Raw genomic sequence first — 24,229 nt, 5'->3', positions numbered from 1 at the left:
GGCTTGTGTGGCTCTGAGCGCATGCTTGTCCCACGCTCCTGTCAACCGCACAGTGGTGTGCGGAATCCAGTCTCTCCTCCTACCAGGACCGGAGAAGGGGACTTCCATTTCTGGAGCACTTACTATTTACTGGGCACTTTCCCTGCATCGTGTCTCAGTTATCCTGACAATTCTGTAAAAGAACTCCGGTGAGGGCACAGGTGTGGGTGTAACTTGAGGGGCGGTGGCTCCCACCTTCTGCCACAGGCACGCTGAAGGGAAGGGGTGGTCAGGCGGAAAGCAGGGAGGCAGACCTGGCCAGTGAAACAGACACCTAACCTGGAATCACTGCCACTGTCCTGAGCGTCCCATTCGAGCGCTGGACGCAGAACCGAGCTCACTGACATGTAAGTTAGAGCAGCCGATCACCACTAGGTGGCCCCAGAGCACAGCCAGGACCAGGACGGGTTGGCACAGCACAGCCCTTAGAACTGCAGGCTGGCTGGTCAAGGAGGCTGGCCGAGGTCATTTCATAAATCCTGCAATAATGTGACCTGCATTCTAGGCAGTTCCACTCCACCTGCTACATTATGCAAAGACTACATCAGCCGGACAACATGCCTCTGTGGCTAAAACTAAGTAGAAGAGCTGGGATTGGAACCCAGGTCTCTAGTGCAAAGCCACCACCTCCTACCACACTATGCTCTCTCCTTGTCCCAGGAGAAATCTCTCTCAGACCAGCTGGAAGAAGGTGGATTTCTTGTCCTTCCTAATCAAATCTCATGGGATTGGAGTGGGGACAAGTCTCACTGTCCTGTCGTCAGCAGCGCAGCACATACGTGGAGGTGTGACACCAAGGAGCCAGGGACAGCTGGACCAGTACTCACACAGACCGAGGACAAAACGGAACGGTGGAGGGTTGAGCACCAAAATCAGAAGCCGGGGGTTCTCAGACTTCAGCATGCTCAGCAGCAGGTGCCGGGTTTGTTAGAACAGAGACCTCTGGGCTCCACCCCCAGAGGTTCTTTTGGGTCTGGGAGGCACTGAGAACCTGCCTTTCCCAGGTGACGCTGCTCCTGCTGGTCCAGGGACTGCACTTTGAGAACCACTGAGGCTGGTCTCTGAGCCAGCATTTACACGCGATGAGATTCATCCTGGTCAAACAGAAGTGTTAAGACCTAGCCCAGGCCTGAATTATTAGCATCAAACACAAAGCCGGGGAGGGGAGGGGGAAGGCGAGTTTCAGAGTCACTTTGCGTTGAGCAGAGAAGTCCCTGGCACCAGGAAACGGGCATACCTGAAATATACCAGGTTTTTTGGTTTTTGTTTTTGTTTTTGTTAATCTTCACCTGAGGATATTTTCCCATTGATTTTTGTTGTTTGTTTTTACTGATTTTTTAGAGAGAAAGGAAGGGAAAGAGAGCATCATGTGAGAAAGAAACATGGATTGATCGACTGCCCCCTGCACGCCCCGCACTGGGGACCCAGCCCGCAACCCTGGGTATGTGCCCTGAACGGGATCGAACCGGGACCTCTCAGTCCAGGGATGATGATCAATCCACTGAGCCACACCAGCCAGGCTCCCATTGATTTTTAGATAAAGTGGAACGGAGAGAAGGGAAGGAGGAAGAAAAAGAGAGACAGAGAGAGAACATCTATATAGAGACACATCAATTGGTTGCCTCCCACACTACCCCAACCAGGGCCAGGGATCGAACCTGCAACCCAGGTATATGCCCTTGCCTGGGAGTTGAACCCGCGACCGTTCAGTCCATGGGCCAATGCTCGCACCACGGAGCCAAACTGGCCAGGACTGAAATATATTAGTTTTCCCAGAGCTTTGTAGCCAAAGTTGTTCTTTATTTAATTGTTTATAAAATATTGACTAACAAGTGCACAGACTCATCAAGAATCCCCTGTAAAAGCCACTTCCTATAGATGCAGTGAATGAATATTTTATATTTGCCTTCGGGCACCTTGGGTTGAAGAGAGAAAAGAGCAGGTGAAGCCAGCGAGGTGAGGACGGTCGCAGTGGGGCGGGCGGCAGTCGGCTCCCACCTGACAGTACACTGGCCTGCAACCGGCCTCCCTCCCTCCAGACACACAGGCCACTGCTGCATTCCGGAAGTACCTGGCTCTCACCTGTAAGACCTCATCACAAGTGTCCGTTTCCAAAATACCTCCCTGAAAAGTAAAAATGCGAGATTTTCCCAAAATTGAGCCAAGTTCCTGAAAAAAGGCATAAAAACTAGCAGTCGTTTAGACTGTGTTTTTACCGAGTTGCTCCAGTTGGTCACTTCAACCTGTACTGTCCACAGCGGCTACCAGGTGGCTACTCGTACGTAAACATCAATTAATTAGAATGAAACAACTCTGCCCTGGCTGGTTTGGCTCGGCGGTTAGAGCGTCAGCCATGGACCAACGAGTGGTGAGTTCAATTCTGGTCAAGGGCACGTACCTCGGCTGCAGTTCAGCCCCCGGCCCTGGTCAGGGTTGTGCAGGAGGCAACTAGTTGATGTGTCTCTCTCACATCGATGTTTCTCTCTCTCGTCCTCCCTCTCTTTCTTTCTCTCTCTCTCTCTCTCTCCTCCTCCTCCCTCCCTCCCTTCCACTCTGTCTGAAAACAAATGAAAAAATATCCTCGGGCGAGGATTTAAAATAAATAAATAATAAATAAAACAACTTTAGAACTTCAGCTCCAGTACTTGAACAAGGACATCTGGAGGACCTGCCGGACACTTGCGACAAGGGCAGCTTTAGAGCAGCTGCATCATCGCACAAAGTTCTACCTGATCCGCTTCTTCCAAAATAGGTCAACTCTTAAAACGTACTGCCAACAGCAAAGCACCGGGAAGAGACAGCCAGACCGGTTTGGCTCCAATGAAACCGACCGGCCTGGAGTCCGCAGGCTTGGGCGGCCTCAGTGGCCCAGGTGCAGGGCGGAGGGGGGAGAGGGGGAGAGCACTCGGGGTGCGGTTCTCCCAGAAATGGAAGTTTGTGGAGAGGACAAACTGGGGACCAGAGTGAGGGACCAGCCCAGTACTGGCTCACACTAAACCTTCAGTTTCCACAGCGGAAACCTCCCTGAGCTAAGAACACATCCCCTCCGTCTCCTTCTCTGCCCATCTCTTCCAGGTCACGCCTTCCTTCTCAGTTAACCTGGGATAAAGGGCCAGGTTTTTGTTTTGTTTTTAATTTCCACCTGTCAGATTTATTTTCATAATCACATAAAAAAAATGAAACATAAAATCCAAGCCCGGATTTACTCTGTCAAATTGTTACGAAAGTTTCTAAACACTCAGTTTCCGTGCTCCTTCTTCACAGACCGGCACGGGCCCCCCAACTCTCTGCTGTTTCCCATTCCCACTGTTGCAGACCACCACCCCAGACCACCACCGTCAGGGCCAGAGAAGGAAACGCTGCAGACAAACCTGGACACCTGCAGAGGGCGCCCTTCGGGCTTCAGCAGAGCACAGATCTGGGTGAAGAAGCGAACACCGCCAGGGGGAGAGACGCCTGGAAAGATGAGCGAGAACAGTGCCTGGTGTTCACGAGGCTGAAACAGTCAGTGCCTGATCCCACCAGCCACACTGGGAAACTCGTCTACTCCACGGGGTAGTGAGTGAAATCAGGAAGGTTTTCCCGGGAGTGGGGAGTAATTAGACTGAGTTCTGCTCTAAACTCACCTCACAAATCGTAAGAGCCAAATAACTTATTTGCACCCTGAAGAAAGCTCCAGACGGTTTAAAGGAATATCAAGATATACAGGACTCAACAAGGTAAAATGTCTGGCATCCAATCCAAGATTACCAGACATGCAGAAGGTCAGGAAAACGAGCAGGGTAATGAAGGGAACAGTCAGTCTCTGGAAGTCAACCCGGACCCGACACAGACATCAGACTGAGCAGAGAAGAACATTACAAACTGCCGCCGTGTTCAACACAGACAAAAGGTGAGGTAGTGACATGGGAGACAGCACACACACACACACACACACCCCAAATTCAACTGCTAAAGGGGAAAACTAAGCCACCTGAGATATAAAATGTCGATGCGCAGTAGAGCAGATTGCACACTGCAGGAGAGAGTGGGTTCGAAGGCGTAACACCGGAAACTACCCCAAGGAAGCAGAGGAAAGAACGAGACAACCGAGAAGAGCAGAGGTGAGCTGTGAGGCAGCAGAGATGAAGACGACGCTGAACTTCCGGTTGAAAACGATGCGAGCAAGGAAACATTAAAAGAAAAAAACTATCAACCTAGGATTTTATAACCCAGCAAAAAATATATTTTAAAACCAAAGGCGAAATAAAGATGAATTCACTCATTTAAAATCGGAAAGATTTACCGCCAGCAGATCCGACTACGAACAGAGGCTGAGGTAGTCCTTGTGTCTTGGTACAGGGTGTGGGTGATTTTTTCTCATATTTATGTATATCTCACATATATGTGTGTATATATATATTTTTTTCTTTTACAATCTGACTACACTGCCTTTGTGATGTATAAAATACTGAAAATAATCAACTTCACTAATCATTTCTTATGAATAAGTGAACTCTGGTTTAAGAACAGAGACTTTATTGGCACTGTCTAATATGGCAGCCACTAGCCACATGTGGCTATTTAAATTTAAACTTTAATTAAAGGGAAATAAAATAACAATGTCAACTTCTCAGTCACACTCACCACATGTCAAGTGCTCAACAGTCGCACGTGGCCACTGGCTGCCATATGGGGCTGTGTGGATCTAGAGTCCAGGAAAGCAGCCAGAGACCTGGAGGCCACATGAAGGTGAAGGGGGGTGGGCGGGGAGGCGGCTGCAGGGCACAGATAAGTTCCCAGGAGGCGGCATCAGGTCCCTGGGACGCTCAGCTTGGAGCGTGTACCCGGGCTCTGCTCTCCAGACTTCAGGGGTCAGGATCTCTGGGGTGGAGCTGGGCATCTGCATGGTAACAGCCTCCTCGTGACTGTGACTGATGCACGGTAGAAGGTGATGAGCATGGATGTGGTGGCAAGGACATACACTGCAGGGCCACCTAGAACTGAGTTGGGACTCGTCTTCCACACACCAGCTGTGTGGCCACTGTGAGACTCCACTTCCTCCTGTGTAAGTGGCATGGTTGGGAGGCAAATGAGAGGCCGTGAGGAGACGGGGCACATGCCCCATGAATGCCAGCTCACGTTACAACCAGTGTCAGGGGTAAGGAAGTGCCGGGGGAAACCGGGGTGCAGAAGAAATGGCTGGGGAGGGAACACGAGAGAGTGGAGGTGAGGAGGGAAGGGGAAGTAAAGAAGGAAGATGAAAGGGCCTGGACGAGTCAGGGTTCTCCAGAGGAGCAGCACTGGGGGGGTGGGGTGCAAACAGACAGATTTGTTATAAAAGGAACTGGCTCACACAGTATGCAGGCTGCCAGGTCCCAAGATGTGGCAAGCTGGAGGCCCAGGAGAGTTCAGTGTCGTAGCTCTAGTATAAAGGCAGGAAAAGACTGATGTCCCAGTCCACTCGTGGGAGACTCAGTCACTTTCTGGTATTCAGGCCTTCAACTGATTGAGTGAGGACCACCCATTTTGGAAGGGCAATCTGCTCTACTGTCTACCAGTTGTTGATCTCACCTAGGAACACCTAGGAAGATTTTGGAGACAGGACATTTAAGAGAAAAGGAGAGATGCTCTTAGAAAAATGAGAGAGCCCAGGAGACCCAAGCAGGGTCCATGATGCCAGAATCAAGTTCAGACCTCCAGGACAGCCCTCCCTCCCTAACCCAGGACCCAGGCTCTGAGGCGAGGCACCCGGCGCAACATCTCCATGCTCATTAGGGTGCAGTGTACCCTGGTACAGTGGCACACCTTCCATTCTCCTCCGAGAGTTGGGGAGACACACATTGGGTATAACCAGGCTGCACCCCTGATCTGGGGTTACTGAAGGAAAGGAAAGCAGATTTCCTTCCACCCAAAAGCACGCGTGTGCTTGGAATGTAGGCGTGGCAAGTAATGACGTAGGTTACACTGGCATTACCTGTACAATATAGTTCAAAAATTCCAACTCGATTCTTCGTGTCACCAGCACAGAGAATCTCTACATCAGAGACTTATGGCCTCTGGTTGAATCCAAAATGTCTGACCTAAGAAACCAAGTCCGGTCCGAATTCCAGTGCACCCAGCAGACCTGGGTTTGCTGGGACGGACGCAGAGCCTCTGGAGCACGCCAAGCAAACATCCCCCTGTGCTCTCTTCCGGCCGCACAGCCCTCTGCCCAGCTCTCTATTTTGGTCATTTCCTGATTTCCCCCTCGCCACTGATTTCCTTGAGACCTTCCCACTCTCCCTTTCTCACATTCCTGATCTTCAGCTTCCTCCTTGGACCCCGCTGACTCATTTGACTCATGCAGAAATACAGACATTCGATGAGAAACGTGGGGGGTGACTCAATGGCTCCGAAATTCGGGGATCCAAAGCCTTAGGAATGAAGAGGCCCCTGGTCAAAGCCCGTAATACATCTCTCTGCTACGGGTGCCGCCGCTATTGAGTCCTGTCTCCCCTCTGCCAGGTCGCGATCTGAGAGCATCCGAAACCCAACCTTTGTGGTCACCCAGCCCCAAGGCAGCAGCTGGATCTGAGGAGTGGTGGTAAGGCCCCACGTCCAGACCCAGCCCCTTCCTTCAGTACACACCCTGAGCAAAGGTAACAACACCGTGGCTGACAGCAGGCGCTGCAGGTGCCCTGGCTCAAGGGCCAACCACCATCCTTGACAGCCACTCAGCAACCACAAGCAGACGGAACTCTCCACGTCACTGTCTGCTCGTCTGTAAAACGAGGGTGATGAGCCCTGGCCGGTTTGGCTCAGCGGTTCAAGTGTTGGCCCGCAGACCAGAGAGTCCTGGGTTCGGTTCCTGCTCAGGGCACGTACCTCGGTGGCAGTTCATCCCGGGCCCCAGTTGGGGTCATGTGAGTGGCAACCACTCAATGTGTCTCTCTCACATCAATGTTTCTCTCTCTCTTCCTCTCTCTCTCCCTCACGCTCTATCTGGATAGTTTGTTACAGGATTTAGAGAGCTACGGTGGGTAGAGGGCTTGGTGTGGGGTCAGGCCAACGGTGAGCTAGAAGGCTCACCTATAAACTACAGCAGGTCCTTGAATAAGGTCATTCCATTCTAACACTGACAAGACACCCTAGGAACTGAACTCTTGTTTGTATCAATTAGCTTATGGTGAAACTGATTTAGTCATACCTCATCTCTCTTAAAGTCGCAGAACCTATCGGCGACATTAAGTGGGGCCTTACTGTCCTCATCAATACTGCAATGACTGTTTTAAGGAAGCAGGCCTGCCATGGATTAAGGGTGACCTCCCTGCCCTGCCATGGATTAGGGACGACCTCCTTGATTCATGTGCCACTAGTTCTGACTCAGCATTTTCAAAGTCAATGATTAGGCAAACAGGATTTCAGGGGTGGCATTTGGACACAGTGAGTAGCTGACCAGACCCTCCTGTACTTCAGAACTTGCTGGATGCTGGACCACCAACCAGACTGAGCCATCAGAACCTCTGTTCCACACGCCGGGATTATTTCTAGTTGTTTCATTTACCCGAGGCAATCAATGGCTCTCTTTTAGTGTTCCGGACGCAGGCTGGCCACTAACTCAGACCCCCTGACTGCATCTAATGTGTGAGATTTCACTAAAAATACACTCACGATCCCTGACAGGCATGGATGTTTGGTTCTGGAAGGTGGGATGGTCAACGGGGTATATTCCTAATTTTGTCGGGCTTTTCCCCCTATGATACAGCTTGGCAGGTCCCAGGGCCCCCCCGCCCCGCCCCCGCAGGGATGCAAGCACCAGGCTAGCACTGAAAGGGACCGGTGGTGGCCCTGACTTGCACATCCCAGCACTGTCCTGAGGGGACCCTGTCTGGCCCTGAGTGGCCTTTCTCTGAGCGCAGGCACCCTTCCCGTCAGCGTGGACTGCCTGTGCTCCAATCCCCACCCCCCGGACCTGGGCACCCCCGTGCTCCAGGAGCCCCGGGGAAGGAAAGTGTGCAATCTCTTATCTAGTCCACCACCGTCCAACTCGCACAGACGAAAACCAAGAGCAGCCAGGCGCAAGCCAGGGCACAGCAGCGGGTTTCCCCGGGCCGCCGGGCGAACTGGTGTCTACAAAGTGAACCCAACCGGGCCTTTCGGACCCGAAGCTGCCTTGGAAGAGGGAGAGTCCTGCCTTCTTTGTCCCTCACAGTCTATTCTGGAAGGTGAACTGCACTTGACCCCACAAGTCCAGCACCCCTTTTCTTCCTTCGCATTCCACCTCTGAAGCCACAGATGGGCGCCAGCGTCTCCTCAGACAGGCCACTTGACACACGGAGTCCAGCCACGCCTGCCCTCTCCACTGACCCTCCCTCCCACTCCACGGCATGCCAGCGGCTTCCCGAGACAGTTCAGCTGGGGTCAGGCCACTCGGGCGGGCAGGGCCTGCGGGGGGAAAAGGGAGACCCACAGCCCACATCTCCATGGCAACCAAACACACGGGCTGCCCGAGGAGCACGTCAAGAAAGAAGGGAACTTTACCAGACCACAGAAACGCCCACACACTGCACCCCGAAGCTGCTTCTGGGGACGTGCACCCAGGAAACGGCCCCGCAGAGGGAGGGAAGGCCGCAGCACCTGGCCCTGGCCAGCCAGGGGTGATCACAGACCGGAAACGAGCTCGATTACTTTCACAAAGGAAACGGGAAACAGGAAAACACTCACATACACACCCACACACGCACTAACAACCGGCACACGGGGACGTGCAAGGCTCGTCCAGATTTGGGAGCCTTGGACTCTGTGCCAGCCCCACGCTAGGTTTTCAGCCTTGAGCAACTTTCTCTCCACTTCCTCTTCCACCACGGAGGGGGGGATGGATGCGCCCAGCCCCAGCTGTGCCGGCCCCTCGACGCGGAGATTCACAGACACACCTGAGGACCCAGGTGCAGAGCCAGGCTTGGGCGCCCCGGTGCCTCCTGGGGCATTTACAGGGACAGCGAGCCATCTGAACAGCGGCTAATTACTGCCAGTGCCCAAGGCAAGCTGCTCCGACACGTGGCGCTGCTCCCGAGTGCAGAGGCCGCTGTGTGTTTACCCACAGCAGGGGGTGTGCAGGCCGTGGCAAAGAGGAACATGCGGCACTCCCTACCCGACGGGGTCCCCGTCCCCATGCCTCAGCAGCTCCACCCGAGGGCCTGGACTGCTGGCACGGGGTCACAGATAGTGTGGTCACGTCTACATGACAGCACCAATGAGAAAGCAGGGCATGCCTGAGTCCGGAGAAATGGTTCCTTCCTGCTGTGGGACAGGGAAGGCTTCCTGGAAGAGGCAGCTTCTGAGCTGGGTCCTAACGGCTGGTCCGAATTTGAATGTGTAGAGTGTGCGGAGAGAGGAGATTCCGGGGAGCCATGTGTTGAGACATGGATGTGGAGAGCAGAAATTCGGTTTGATTTGATAAGATAACAGGAAGCAATGACACAGACCACAAGGGCCTTGAACGCTGGGCCATGCCAACACCCAAACCAGCTGTCTTCCCCAAGCCCTGCCGCTTGTCAGAAACTGAAGCAAGATAAACTCCACCACGGAGAAGCTGACAGCCAGCCTGCAGCCACTGGAAGAACCAACGGACTCATCAGTAAAGACTTTTCCCAACAACTGTCTTAGCTCAAATAATAATTGCTTGAGAAGAAAAACAGCTTCTACTTACTATTTTCTTTTCTCCTGGAAAATAGAGCAAATATTGAGAAATATTTTGGCAGGAGCAAAAAGTCGAAGTAATTCAAAAGAAGGTATGATCACAATGCTTGTACAGATAAACCAGAAACACGTGCCAAAGATTGTATTTAATTCACGAATTGGCAAGGGAACCAGTAGGACATTATACCAGGAGACTGCAGGGAAGCACAGAGGTGCAGCCTATCAAAAATGCTGAAATAAACTTGCTAAATGGATGCAAAACCAACCGTGGTCAACCCCACAGGGCGACGGTCAAGCTCGTGTTTTACAGGAAATCGCAGTGAGGACCGAGGCATGAGGTTTCGAGCCTGGCCGGCAGGGCCCGGCAGGTGAGGAGGCAGGTCCGGGCCCACAGTCACTGCAGACGGGGCATCAGAGGACCTCCAGGGCTGCGCCCCGAGCCAGCTGAGGGCAAGTCCCTCCTCTCCCTTCTTCAGAGGCTTCTAAAGTGAGGAGCCCGGCACTAATCAGGGTGCTTGGCACTGGCCACCCCTGGAGTCACCTGAGGAGCTTTGAACTGCACACTTGCCCCATATACTGCACACCTGCCCTACGATAGAAATCCCACCCGTGGGGCTTTGGATTCTGCTGGTCGTGGTGGGGCTGGGGCATCACTGGTTCTTATAATCTCCCCAGTGACTCTCATGAGCAGCCAGGATGGAGAACCACTGGGCCAGACGATTAGACTCCTTCCTCTCTGACACTCCTTGAAACTGATCTTTGGTAGAGACCATAAAACAAGCACAGGTCATGACCTGGTCAAACTTGGTAAATGTCCTACAATGTATCAGAATCTTCCACTGTGGTTGCCATTAAGTCAGTGAGACCTGTGCTGAGCTGAGCACAGGCCTGGTCCCCCAATTTGTTGTATTCATCAGAATGCATGTACTAGAGTACGAAGACACCCACAGGTATGAAGCAAGCACACACACAGGCATGCATGTGCACACCCACAGGTGCCCACAGGTGTGGGCTGACAGGTACCACCATCTGTGAGGCGTGCACACACAGGCATGCATGCGCACGCCCACAGGTGCCCACAGGTGTGGGCTGACAGGTACCACCATCTGTGAGGCATGCACACACACAGGCATGCATGCACACCCCATACTCTACACTCGTACAGTAGCCTTCAAATCAAAGACTGGAGTCTAAGAGTGATGAAGGGGCCCCACCTCCCACTGGGGTAACTGACTGATCAATCACCTTCTCGCCTTCACCGAAGGGGATAGAACTGGCAATGTGCAGATGATGGTAAATCCCTGTGCTTCCGCACCCCCAACTCTTCTGAGCTCTCTGATGGGCATTACAAACCCGACATTATTAGGGATCACTCTGAAGCCACTCAATGTGTCACCAAAGTCCATCCCAGGCAATCCCTGGTGCTCTGATCAGTCACCTTACCTTGATGGCCCCTGTGTTGCTGGCACGGAGCCCTGTTTAGAAGGCACTATCCTTTCGGTGGGGCCATGAAGGCCAAGGGCAATGTCTCCTCCCTGTCCCCGCCCCCACGACCCTCACCCCGCCCCACACACTTACTGCAGGCCGCGCAGGTGAAGCAGGCGTCGTGGTAGAGGTTCCCCATGGCCTGGCAGGCCTGGCCGGCCCCAAACACCCCTCTGCTGCATTTCACACAGGCACCTGCAAGGGCGAGAACACACCAGTGAGTCAGGAGGACAGTGTACACTGAGTCACAGAAGCCGACGAACAAAGCCTCGTGACCCTCCCCTTAAGCAACGCATCCCCAAATGCCACGCGGCCCTCCTCTGAAATGTCTCTCTCCCTCCACCAGCGATCAAGGATCAGCGCTTCGACTAGGGAACAGCCACCAGGCTGCGCTTCGGGTCCCACCCCCGCTGTCGGGCCTGGCTCTGCCATGCCTCCACTATGTCTACCTGCTCCTTTGCCCAAAGGTCTAAGTCTCCTGCTGTCTCTAAGACAGTGTCCAAAACCCTGCACCATGCTGACAATATTCCAAGCACACAGATGGCAAAATTTCAGCTGAACGATTTCCTCTCGCTCTCACTGGGAACCACCAACTAGGATTTACGAGCCCACTTTCTACAGAAGTCAGGCCCCAGCCCCAGGTCTGTCAGAACGCAGAGCAGGTACTCTCCCTGGCCCCTCACCTCCAAACACAACACCCCCGCCCCCGGGGTCTCAGCTCTGAGCCTTCTCTCCTGGGCTCCCCTGCCTGGCACCCTGCACCCACCTCCTGTCCCTTCCATCCCTCCGGCTCTCTGACCCTGAGGCAACCTGGTGAACCAGAAGTCAAAGAGCCAGGTTCTAACCTGGAGCTTCCCACCCACTCACCACCCACGTGGCTCGAGTAAACCCGGTAAGTTCTCTGAGCATCAGTTCTTAGTTGGGGAAAAGAGGACCATTCCAACCGCCTTGCCCGCCTTGCACGTTTGCAGGAGCGGCAGCGAAGGTTACTTTGAAAACCAAGAGTTCTGAAGCATTCATCTGCCTCGACTACAATGTATCTGCCGGAAGACCTGGTCTGGAATTGTAATGCCACAATCTAGCGGCTTTTCCCATGCAATGGGCGACGGGAGCCCCCTTCAGCGTTACTGTGAGACACATGAAGAACTCAGCACGGGGCCCTTCACCTGGTAACTGCTCAAGAAGCAGGCATCTAAGTGAAAAGGATGCTGCTGCACTCAGCACGAAGTTGCCTCGGCACAAAAGTGAGCTCTCCAAGACTTTCCAGGCCCCCCAGGACCTCAGCCCATGGATAAGCCACGGTCTCTCTGGACCAACCGGAAGCTGTGCTACCTCGGCCCAGGCGCGGCCCGTGCACAGAAAGGAGGCCTGGGGGCCTCTTCCACAGAATCCCATCACGGTCGAGCAGAAAACATCGCAACTGTGCAAACAGTTCAGGATATTTAAAATAAGATTCAGGGAAACATACCAAAACGTAAAGAAGAGTTTCTTTAGGTTGTAAGTTTATGGCTGGTTTTACCTCTTTGCGGTGTCTGTATTTAAAAAACAGTTCTTCTAAGAGCAGGCGTTGCCCTATAGCTTTAAAAAAGTCTAGTCTCAAAAAAGTTGAAACATTTTTAAATAGATGGTATCATGTTAAATTGTTGGAAAGTCAATTCTATGTGCACACATACACACGAGAAGAGCTGCCCCGGCTCCCAGCAGGTGACCGGCTCTCGTGCTTGGTCAGCAGGGCCCCGGGTGGCCTGTTCTGGTTCCCCTCTGCCCGGCTGTTCTCAGGCTGCAGACCCCGTCTCCTGCCGACAGGGCCGAAGCCCTGTGGTTCACAGTCCCATCGTCCCAAGTGGGCGAACTAACTGTCCCACCTTCAGAGGCATCCAAGCCCGCACCTTTCGTGAAATGCACTCACCAGCCCCAACAGGCCCACAGAGAGCACAGCGAGCCAAGGGCCCTCACGCCACTTCACCAAACCCCGAGGAGCACGGGAGGCCGTTGTAGGAACAGTATGGTGTTGGCCAGGGAAACTGGCACTTGGGGGAATTCGTTCATGGAAAACTCTAGAGAAGCCCGGCCGGTGTGGCTCAGTGGTTGAGCATCGACCCATGCACCAAGAGGTTGCCGGTTCGATTCCTGGTCAGGGCACATGCCCAGGTTGTGGGCCCAATCCCCAGTAGGGGGCATGCAGGAGGCAGCCAATCGATGTTCTCTCTCAATGATGTTTCTATCTCCTCCCTCTCCCTTCCTTTCTCTCTAAAATCAATAAAGGAAAAAAATTGTAAAAAGAAAAGAAAACTCTAGAGAACACACTTTGTGGTTCTTCAGTTTCAACATTATGAAATGTTCAAACATGCAGAAAAGTTGAAAGAATCATACAGGGATACCCCCTCACATGCCCACCACCCCCATTCTATGACTGTCAACATCAGACAACCCAACAATCCATCTTATTTTCGATGCATTTCAAAGCAAGCTGCAAACAGCCATCCACTTCACCCTGGACTCTTCCCCCTGCAAATCACTCATCAGAGTTCATTATTTCCTTATCATTGTCTTTTCCAAGATAAAATTCACAAACAGTGAAATGCACAAATAAGTCCACCATCCAATGGATTTTGGCAAATGCCTCACAAACTCAAGTCAAGACAGAATATTTCCAACAGCCCAGAAAGCTCCAAGGCCCTTCCCTCCCACCTTGTCTTTCATCACTATGAAACTGCCTGTGCATGTCCATCTGTGCGTGTGTGCATGTCCGTGTGTGTGTGTGTGCGTTCATGTGTGTGCATGGGTGTAGGGCGAGACCACTGCGCAGCTGGTATTTCTGTACCTAGCAAGCAGGAAAGTTCAGAGTCCCCATCGCTATGAAATGGAAAATGTCAATGAATTCACAGGTCTCAGCATTTCTTTCTGTCTGAACATTTCATATACCAGGTAGGCTGCTCCTAAGTCAGGAGCCACATCAGTCCTGGGCACGCACAGAGCTGCGGCAGCCAGCGGGGAGGTGACGTGGGGCGGCAGGGTCCTGCCGTGACCACCCCTCCGTGGGCCGTTTCAGCAGGCTCATCGCTCTGGAAACCGGTGGGCCGGGCTGCTGCTGCTGGACCCGGAGGACCGGTCATTGAAGCAGCCCGGGCCAGCTGCGGCCTCGGGGGCGGCTGACATTTGGGAACGTGGGTATGTGAAAGCGATGGTGTTGGCGTGTTTGCCCCTGGACGTGCTATGGCCGGTTCCTGGTTACCTGGACACCTGCCGGCCTCTGCTAGTAAACTGGACGTGCCTGGGGACAGGGCCATGTCCTGACCATGGTCTCTGAACGTGGCTGACGAAGAACCATCGAACTGACTCACTTCCTGTGCAGCTCCACACGCAGCCCTGAACACTCCCCTCTTCGCCCCTCGTACGTGGGGTACATATGTCCCTCCCCTGGTGAGTGCCTTCTATATAGATTCAGAGTCCTATTCATCTCTGAACACCCCCGGCCACTGACAAGGCGCACTCAGTCTGCCCTCAACAAGCACCTGTGGAAACAGGAACGGCTCCGTGGACACTGAGCTCTGCGGCGGCGTGAATCAATGCAATGGGGAGAACACTCCTGAAAAATGTGGTAGTAATTGTACCATCTGGTGATCCCGAAGTCTACTCCCAGTCCCAAGTCCCTGGCCAACCCAACTCTAGACCTCGACACCAAGCAACAGAGGCTGGCTTGCCAGATGGCGGCCGAAGCGTGCTCAGGCCGACTGGGTGGCCGTCAAAGCCACAGGAGTACAGCTGCTCACCAGCGGGAACAAAACCACCCCCAGGGGCAACACACTTCTTCCCTGCTGATCCTGGTGGCTGAGCCACTGTAGAAATGTCATTGCAGCCCTGGCTGGTTTGGCTCAGTGGTTAAGCGTCGGCCCAAGGACCAAAGAGTCTGGGGTTCGATTCTGGCCAAGGTTGCAGCTCGTCCCCGACCCTGGTCGGGGTCGTGCAGGAGGCAACCAGTTGACGTGTCTCTCTCACATCGATGTTTCTCTCTCTCTATCCCTCTCTCCCTTCCACTCTATCTGAAAGAAATGGAAAAATAGCCTCGGGTGAGGATTTTAAAAAAAGAAATGTGGCTGCAAAGAACAGAGGAGCGTGAGGGTCAAGGGCACGGTCAGCCCTTCCACTGCCCACAGGTGAACGCGGGAAGAGGACCAGCCTTCGAGACAGCCCACGGAGGAGGAGAGCCGCAAGGAAGCTCCGAGTCGCTGGGATTTTGTCGACTCACAGGGAGGACAGGAACTCGTCTGGTTTGGGTCTGGGGACTGACCTCAGAGCGGCCGCCCCACTCCTGCTCCTAAAGAAATGGCAGGATGGACAACATCTTCAAGTGGACACGGACAACCGCCAGGCCTCCGGCTTCCTGCTACTTTATCTCTGGACATCAGGCCTTCCTCCCGTCCCTGCAGCCAGCCAGCGACACGGCCCTTCTGGTTTCCTCTTCATCTGCGGACTGAGACCGCGGACTTCAACCTCGCCCCTCCCCCACTCCCGAGCCTCGGGCCTTCGCTCCGGGCGGCTGACACCCTCTCACCAGGCCCACCACCTCGCACAGACACAACGCAAGGAAGGGCCACCAGTCACAGAGTGGGGACGATCCCATAAGAAGGGCCACCAGTCACAGAGTGGGGACGATCCCATAAGAAGGGCACCAGTCACAGAGTGGGGACGATCCCATAAGAAGGGCCACCAGTCACAGAGTGGGGACGATCCCATAAGAAGGGCACCAGTCACAGAGTGGGGACGATCCCATAAGAAGGGCACCAGTCACAGAGTGGGGACGATCCCATAAGAAGGGCACCAGTCACAGAGTGGGGACGATCCCATAAGAAGGGCACCAGTCACAGAGTGGGGACGATCCCATAAGAAGGGCACCAGTCACAGAGTGGGGACGATCCCATAAGAAGGGCACCAGTCACAGAGTGGGGACGATCCCATAAGAAGCCACACAGGCAGGAAGGCACTTCAGCCTTGTGGTAAATGGACAGAAAAGTGCCACACGGGCAGGAAATAGACTGATTCCTCCTTTGGTAGAAAAGAAAAAATCAATCAAAGTCCATTTCATGTTCTAGAAAAGGATGCACCCACCGGACCCCGCCGGACTCTTCTTCCAGCGAAGAAGCCACTGCCCACACCCCTTCCTGAAACCCGAGTTCAGCTGACCCCTGCTGAAGGTCACTCCTCTGGCAGGTGTGACAGACGGAATCTGAGCCCAGGATCCAACTCAAAGGTCCTGTTACCCTGTCTGAGTGGCAGATGTGTCTATTCCAGCCACACGTGGGCCCCTCCAAAAAACAGGGGGCTTCCTCACCCCTCCATCCCACCTGCTCAGGAACGCAGACCCAAGACCAGCCCCACCCCAGATCTCCTGACTGCCGAGCCCACCTGCCACCCCGGCCTAAGCCACGCACACAGCCCGTCTCTCCGCCTGGGCCTCTTGTCAACTACAAGCCCCTCGCACGTCGACCCTCAGTTCCTCCTGCTCGTCTGCTGGGGCCCCTGCCGCTAAGCATTCACCCCACAAGTGCTCCTCTCCCTCCCGCCGCGCCAGGCTCTCTCCACATGCTGGCAACAGGATGGTGAGCAGAGTGACTACACTCTGCCCCGCCCCAGGGAAGGGTCACCCAGAGCCAGGAACCCAGAGCTTGCCAGCGCTGCCCCATCTCACCTGGAGTCCTGCAAACTCCGAGTGGCCTCAGGAGAGGCTCCGGCTTGTGAGATAAGAAACACATGCACCGGTCTCTGCCCCCAGTTCTGCGAATATGAGGTCTTTGACCCCACTTCTGACACAGAGTTCCTAAATCCTTTACAATTTCCTGGGTGATGGGAGCATCTTCTGTCCTAATGAGGTGGCTCTGGGTGGGCTCCTGGATGGGGCTGGTCACTAGAAAGACCAAGCCGTGACTACAGCTGGGAACTGTCAGCCCACCCCATCTTCCGAAGAGGGGAGAGCACCTGGAAAAGGAGTTAAGAACTGATCATGGCTACATGGTGAAGTCTCCATACAAATCCTCAAGTGTGGGGTTCAGAGAGAGCTTCGAGTTGATGAACACAGCCATGTGCTGGGAGGGTGGTGCACCCCAGCTCCATGGGGCAGAGGCTCCTGTGTTCAAGATCCTTCCAGACCTCACTCTGCATTTTTTTAAATCTGGTTTCTCATCTGCATCCTTTATCATATCTTTATAGTCACAAAACACAAGTGTTTTCCTGAGTTCTATGAGCCGTTACAGCAAATGATCAAGCCCAAGGAGGGAGCTGTGGGAACCCCAGTGGATAGCCAGTCAGTCAGCACAGGTGCCTGGGCTTGCGACTGGCACCTGAAGTGGGGGCCGGGGGCAGCCTTACGTGGGATCTCTACTAACTCCAATTAGCGTCAGAACTGACTGAGTTGCAGGACACCCGGCTGGTATCGCAGAGTTGGCGGGTGAGGGAAAACCACTCATCTGGTGTCGGAAGTGTTGTGAGCGTGAGCGGTAGGGTCAGAGAGAACGAAAAGGCTCCGCGACACCCTCTGCTTCCACGTGGCCCCTTCGCTACAGAATTCTAGAGAAATGCCCAGCAGCGGAAAGTAAGTATACGTCATCACATCTTACTATGGAATCCAAGTTCGAAATGCAGGGGACAGTGAGGGCAGAAGACGTTAACCTTTTAGAAGAGAGGAAGGGATATGCGTTTTCCCCTGCAGTTAGACTTACCGCCCACTAAGCCATCCTCCAGTGTCGGCAGAGTGGGCTCTCCACCAACAGCTTTGTAAGTGACACACAAGCTACACGTACTTAAAGTCAAGGGTGGGTGACATGGTACACACCTGGTAAAGCATCACCTGTCTAGACAGTGAACACATCCACCAGCCCAAGACGGCACCTGCCACTGTGCCCTTTGTAACTCCTCCCTTTCTTCCTCCCCTCCCCCAGGCAACCACTGACCTGCTTCCTATCCTCACAGAGCAGTCTGCATCTGCTACAGGGTCTCTCAATGGACTCTAGAGTAGGTACTCGTCTTTCTTTCTTTTTTAAAATTCTCACCCAAGGACATTTTTGCATTTATCTTCAGATAGAGCGGGAAGGCGAGAAGGAGGAAGAGAGAGAGAGAAACATCGATGTGAAAGGGACACATTTAGTGGCTGCCACCCACACAACCAACCAGGGCCAGGGACAAACTGCATCCGAGGTACGCGCCCTTAGCAGGAACCAAACGCGGTCTCTCTGGACCGCAGGCCGATGCTCTAACCGCTGAGCCAAACCGGCCAGGGCTGTACTCTTCTTTTACCTGTTTGCTTTCACTCAGCATGATTATTTTGAGATTCTCATATGTTGTTGCATGTACCAAGAGTTAATTCCTTTTCATTGCTAAGTAGTATTCCATTGTATGGCGGGATTACAATTGGTTTATCCCCCTGCCCCGTTGATGGACATCTGAGTTTCCAGTTTGGGCTGTTTCGTATAAAGCTGCTTGTGTACAAGTGTCTGTATGGACATATATTTCCTTTTCTCTTGGGTGAGGACCCAAGAGTAGAATGGCAGGGTCTTAAAGTAGGTATATGTTTAACTTCGTAAGAAACTGCCAAACTGTTTTCCAGAGAAATTCTATCATCTTATGTTCCCAAAAGCAGTTTATCAGAGTTCCAATTTCTCCACATCTATGCCAACACTTGGAAAGATGGTTTTTTAAATTTTACCTGTTCCGAGAGGTACACAGTGGCATCGCTCTGTGGTTTTTATGTGCATTTCCCTGAGCAACTCTTCATGGGGCTATTTGCCATCCCAGATCTTCTTTGGTGGGGTGTCTGTTCAAATCTTTTGTCCCCCTTTTATTTCTTTTTGCTAGGTTATGAGAATTTCGTATCTATTTGGGATACAAGTCCTTCATCAGATATATGCTTTGTAAAGATTTCGCTGGAATCCTATCAACCCCAGCCGCCCTAGTCTCCCCAGGCTCCCAGCTGCATTTCAACTCGAGAGTGTACAGGGCTCTGTGTCACGCCTCCCGCCGTGTGCGAGGCGGGAACCTCCCCACTGAGCAGCAGCAACCTCAGGGCTCACCTCGCCTCTTTCCCGTGCCCCACATCACCGGTCTTCATTGCCTGACGTCTGGTATCTTGAAAACCTTCGGTTTGCATATTTTGCCCGTTTGTTTGTTTGTTTGTTTGTGACTGTGTGTGTGTGTCAGGCAGAAGGTCAATCCAGTCCCTGATACTCTGTCTTTGGTGGGAATTATTAAGCAGCACATGGGCCGAGTGCCGGGCTACACAGTGTGTACGTGTTTGTCCACTGAATCACAACCCTATAGAACAGGTGTATCATCATTTCACGGATGAAGAAACTGAAGGTCACGGATCAAGTAGGGAGCCCTGGCCAGTATCTCAGGTGGTTGGGCGTCATCCGGGGCAGCAAAAGGTTCTGGTTTGATTCCTGGTCAGGGCACACGCCCGGGGTTGTGGGTTTGATTCCCCATAGGAGGTTTGCAGGAGGATGTTTCACTCTCACATGGATGCTTCTCTCTCTTTCCCTCTCTCTAAAAATCAATAAAAAATTTTTAAATAGATGAAGTAGAAGGCCCAAAGTCAGGCTGGCTCTGTACAGTGTCCACCCCACTGCACTCATGACAGGAGCTAAAGGAGTGGGGAGCTAAGGGGCTCAAAACTTAACGTTTCTGCATTTGGGGGCTGAATCCATAAATACCAACGCACTGGCGGGGGCAGAGCCCTTTCTTGGCTGTAGCCTGGGATGGAAGAGCTGTGGCCTGGGGTCCTGAGCATGGAGGGACCCCTGCCGAGGGTGTGCATGCCCAGGCCTCTGCCTCACAGGCTCGCCTGGGAGCTCGGGGAACCGGGTGGGTTTCTGAAAGAGCATTAACAGTCAATAGTTGGGGTAGGGATTCTTGTTTGTTTATTCCCTTCTGGCATTTTTAAAAGTAGAAGTTTTAGGCTCACAGCAACATTGAGTGGAAGGTACAGAGATTTCCCACATAGCCCTGCCCCCATACTCTCCCCCCTCCCCCACTGACTGCACCCCCACCGGAGTAGAACACGTGTCAGAACTGAGGAACCTGCACGGACACCGCGAGATCGCTCGGAACCCCCAGGCCACGTCAGGGTCCCCCTCGGCACGTCACCACAGCACGCAGAGTCTTTGCACTGCCCGCCTACTGCCCCCCCCCACATCTGGCACCCACTGATCTTCTCACTGACTCCATAGTGTTGCCTTTTCCAGAATGTCATGCAGCTGGAATCACACTGTGCACATGGCCTTTCCATCAGATGGGCCTCTTGCATCCACGTACCACACACTGGAGCTTCCCCCACGGCTTGTCATGGCTCCGCCGCTCACTTCTTTCACGGCCGATACCCTGCGGTCTGCAGGGACCAGCTTGTCGATCCACTCCCCCCCTGAAGAGGCACTCGGCCGCCTCCAGGCCCTGGGATCGCGAATGCAGCTGCTCTCAACACCGGGTTCTTGTGCGGACAGAGGCTTTCAATTCACTGGGTAAATACCAAGAAGCAAGACTGCCGGACTGTATGGGAAGCATTTGTTTAGTTTTACGAGCAACTACCACACTGTCTTGCAAAGTGGCTGTATGGGATTCTTTTAAAAATCATAATATTCCCACAGGAAGGACAAGGACAAGGCACAGCTTCCTGTTTCAGAAGATGTGCGACAGGAGGCAGGCCACCCGGACGCTGCGCACGCTCTGCCCACCTCCTTGGCGCAGCCTGTGGCGTTCTGCCCTCCGCTACTCCAACTGCCGAAGAGCGAGCTTGGGGCCGGGCTGTGTGTCCCCACGAGCTGGAGGAAGGCAGAGCGCCTCCCACAGTACATGCCAGACAACACAATGCATTCGGAAGCCGGAGCTGGGGGGGGGGGCAGCTAGCTCCAGGAAAAGGTAAGAGGAGGCGCAGACAGGAAGGCCAGAGGCATGTGCACAACTGTGGGATGATTCATGGGACAGCGATGAGCCAGCTGGGCTGGAGGGAGGAGGGGTGGATGCGAGGAAACTCCAGTGGGGCCCCTGGGACACAGGAGGTGGGGGAGTATGGTGCCGGGGAGGAAGAACAGAAGGGAGACATTGCCCATCTCGGGAGCAGGCAGCACTTACAAAGGGGCTGCAGAGTGTCCAAGACTGTCACCAGCCAATGTGGCCCAGACCTGCGGGGCTGCTCCCAGGCAGATGAGGCCCCCTCCCGGGGGACTAGCTCTTGTCCCTGAGGCCACAGTCGTGTGGGCCAGGGCCTGGGGCAGCTGTCCAGAACTTCGCACACCGACTTAGCGAGAGAGTAGAGAACCTGGGCACCAGTGACAAACGCTGCTGACACTGTGACTTACGGTCACGCCATGTCCTCTAAGAGACCAGAGCCATTTACCAGGCCTTCCCAACAGCCTTTCAATTCACCGGAAGGAAGCAGAGCTCTGCTCCAAAGGGAACGTGACCTTTCATTCTATCTGTGGGCATCACCTCTGTCGTATTGTCTGGGCTCCATGTTTTCCGCACTGTTGAATACAACCAGGCTGTCGACTCTGCACAACAGTGGCTGTTGTCAGGCTGCTTAAAGGGGAGAGACTTTCCTCAAAAAAAAGTGTCAATGGGCCCTGGCCGGTTTGGTTCAGCGGTTACCGCACCGGCCCATGGTCCAGAGAGACCCGGGTTCGGTCCAGCTAAGGGCATGTAGCTCGGTTGCAGTGTGTCCCCTGCCCCGGTTGGGGTTGTGCGGGAGGCAGCCACTCGATGTGTTTCTCTCACATCGATGTTTCTCTCTCTCTCTCTTCCTCTCTCTCCCTCCCACTCTATCTGAACAAAAATGGAAAAGTGTCCTCAGTTGAGGATAAAAAAAAAAAGTGTCAGTGGAACCTCGAATATCTGTAACAGGCAAAAGGGAGACGACTTAACGATTTGGGTGGGACAGAGACCTCTCTGCCTCTTGGAACATCCAGTCCCTGCCTGACAGCGGTTCTGGAAGATGCCTTGGGAACCAATGACACAGCAAAACTGATCGAATGCAGACTCCACCCTGCCGGGCCTGAGCAGTGCTCCCTGGGAAATCAGTTATCCCAGATCGGTGTCTTATCATCTTCCGCACACCCAAAGCCAAAACCTAACCTCAGTCTGGGGCCATGGCACCTTCCCACTCCCTGCAGAGGCGGGGTTCACACCCAAGGAGGCCTTCGGAGTTCCCTGCAACAGTGTCTGCCTCCTGCCTGCACAGGGGCTGAGACCTGCAGCCCTCCTTCATCTGCACGCACAGCCAACCCAGTGACGCACAGCCAACCCGGGTGACGCACAGCCAACCCGGTGACGCACAGCCAACCCGGTGACGCACAGCCAACCCAGTGAAGCACAGCCAACCCAGTGACGCACAGCCAACCCGGTGACGCACAGCCAACCCGGTGACGCACAGCCAACCCAGTGACGCACAGCCAACCCGGGTGACGCACAGCCAACCCAGTGACGCACAGCCAACCCGGGTGACGCACAGCCAACCCAGTGACGCACAGCCAACCCAGTGAAGCACAGCCAACCCGGTGACGCACAGCCAACCCGGTGACGCACAGCCAACCCGGGTGACGCACAGCCAACCCGGGTGACGCACAGCCAACCCAGTGACGCACAGCCAACCCGGGTGACGCACAGCCAACCCAGTGATGCACAGCCAACCCAGTGATGCACAGCCAACCCAGTGACGCACAGCCAACCCGGTGACGCACAGCCAACCCGGGTGACGCACAGCCAACCCGGGTGACGCACAGCCAACCCGGGTGACGCACAGCCAACCCAGTGACGCACAGCCAACCCGGGTGACGCACAGCCAACCCAGTGATGCACAGCCAACCCAGTGACGCACAGCCAACCCAGTGACGCACAGCCAACCCGGGTGACGCACAGCCAACCCAGTGACGCACAGCCAACCCGGTGACGCACAGCCAACCCGGTGACGCACAGCCAACCCAGTGACGCACAGCCAACCCAGTGACGCACAGCCAACCCGGGTGACGCACAGCCAACCCAGTGATGCACAGCCAACCCAGTGACGCACAGCCAACCCGGTGACGCACAGCCAACCCGGTGACGCACAGCCAACCCGGGTGACGCACAGCCAACCCAGTGACGCACAGCCAACCCGGGTGACGCACAGCCAACCCAGTGACGCACAGCCAACCCAGTGACGCACAGCCAACCCGGTGACGCACAGCCAACCCGGTGACGCACAGCCAACCCGGTGACGCACAGCCAACCCGGTGACGCACAGCCAACCCGGTGACGCACAGCCAACCCGGGTGACGCACAGCCAACCCAGTGACGCACAGCCAACCCAGTGACGCACAGCCAACCCAGTGACGCACAGCCAACCCGGTGACGCACAGCCAACCCAGTGACGCACAGCCAACCCGGGTGACGCACAGCCAACCCGGGTGACGCACAGCCAACCCGGGTGACGCACAGCCAACCCAGTGACGCACAGCCAACCCGGTGACGCACAGCCAACCCAGTGACGCACAGCCAACCCAGTGACGCACAGCCAACCCGGTGACGCACAGCCAACCCGGTGACGCACAGCCAACCCGGTGACGCACAGCCAACCCGGTGACGCACAGCCAACCCGGTGACGCACAGCCAACCCGGTGACGCACAGCCAACCCAGTGATGCACAGCCAACCCAGTGAAGCACAGCCAACCCAGTGAAGCACAGCCAACCTGGGTGACGCACAGCCAACCCAGTGACGCACAGCCAACCCAGTGACGCACAGCCAACCCGGGTGACGCACAGCCAACCCAGTGACGCACAGCCAACCCAGTGACGCACAGCCAACCCAGTGACGCACAGCCAACCCGGGTGACGCACAGCCAACCCAGTGACGCACAGCCAACCCGGGTGACGCACAGCCAACCCAGTGAAGCACAGCCAACCCGGGTGACGCACAGCCAACCCAGTGACGCACAGCCAACCCAGTGATGCACAGCCAACCCGGTGACACCCAGCCAACCCAGTGATGCACAGCCAACCCAGTGATGCACAGCCAACCCAGTGACA

General features: G+C 54.5%; 1 protein-coding gene across 1 annotated transcript in view; it reads right to left on the bottom strand.

Annotated features, from left to right (window-relative positions):
- The window catches only part of LIMD1 (LIM domains containing 1), a 57,520-nt gene that overhangs the window by 17,102 nt on the left and 16,189 nt on the right, over positions 1–24,229 (bottom strand). Inside the window, exon 2 of the mRNA XM_036266340.1 lies at positions 11,278–11,379. Coding sequence (XP_036122233.1) covers positions 11,278–11,379 — 102 coding nt within the window. The remainder of the gene's footprint in view (positions 1–11,277; positions 11,380–24,229) is intronic.

The sequence above is a fragment of the Molossus molossus genome, unplaced genomic scaffold, assembly GCF_014108415.1.
Source record: "Molossus molossus isolate mMolMol1 unplaced genomic scaffold, mMolMol1.p scaffold_m16_p_18, whole genome shotgun sequence".
In the NCBI taxonomy this organism is placed as follows: Eukaryota; Metazoa; Chordata; class Mammalia; order Chiroptera; family Molossidae; genus Molossus; species Molossus molossus.
The sequence above is the reverse complement of the archived record's forward strand: the minus strand, read 5'-3'. Positions and strand labels throughout refer to the sequence as shown.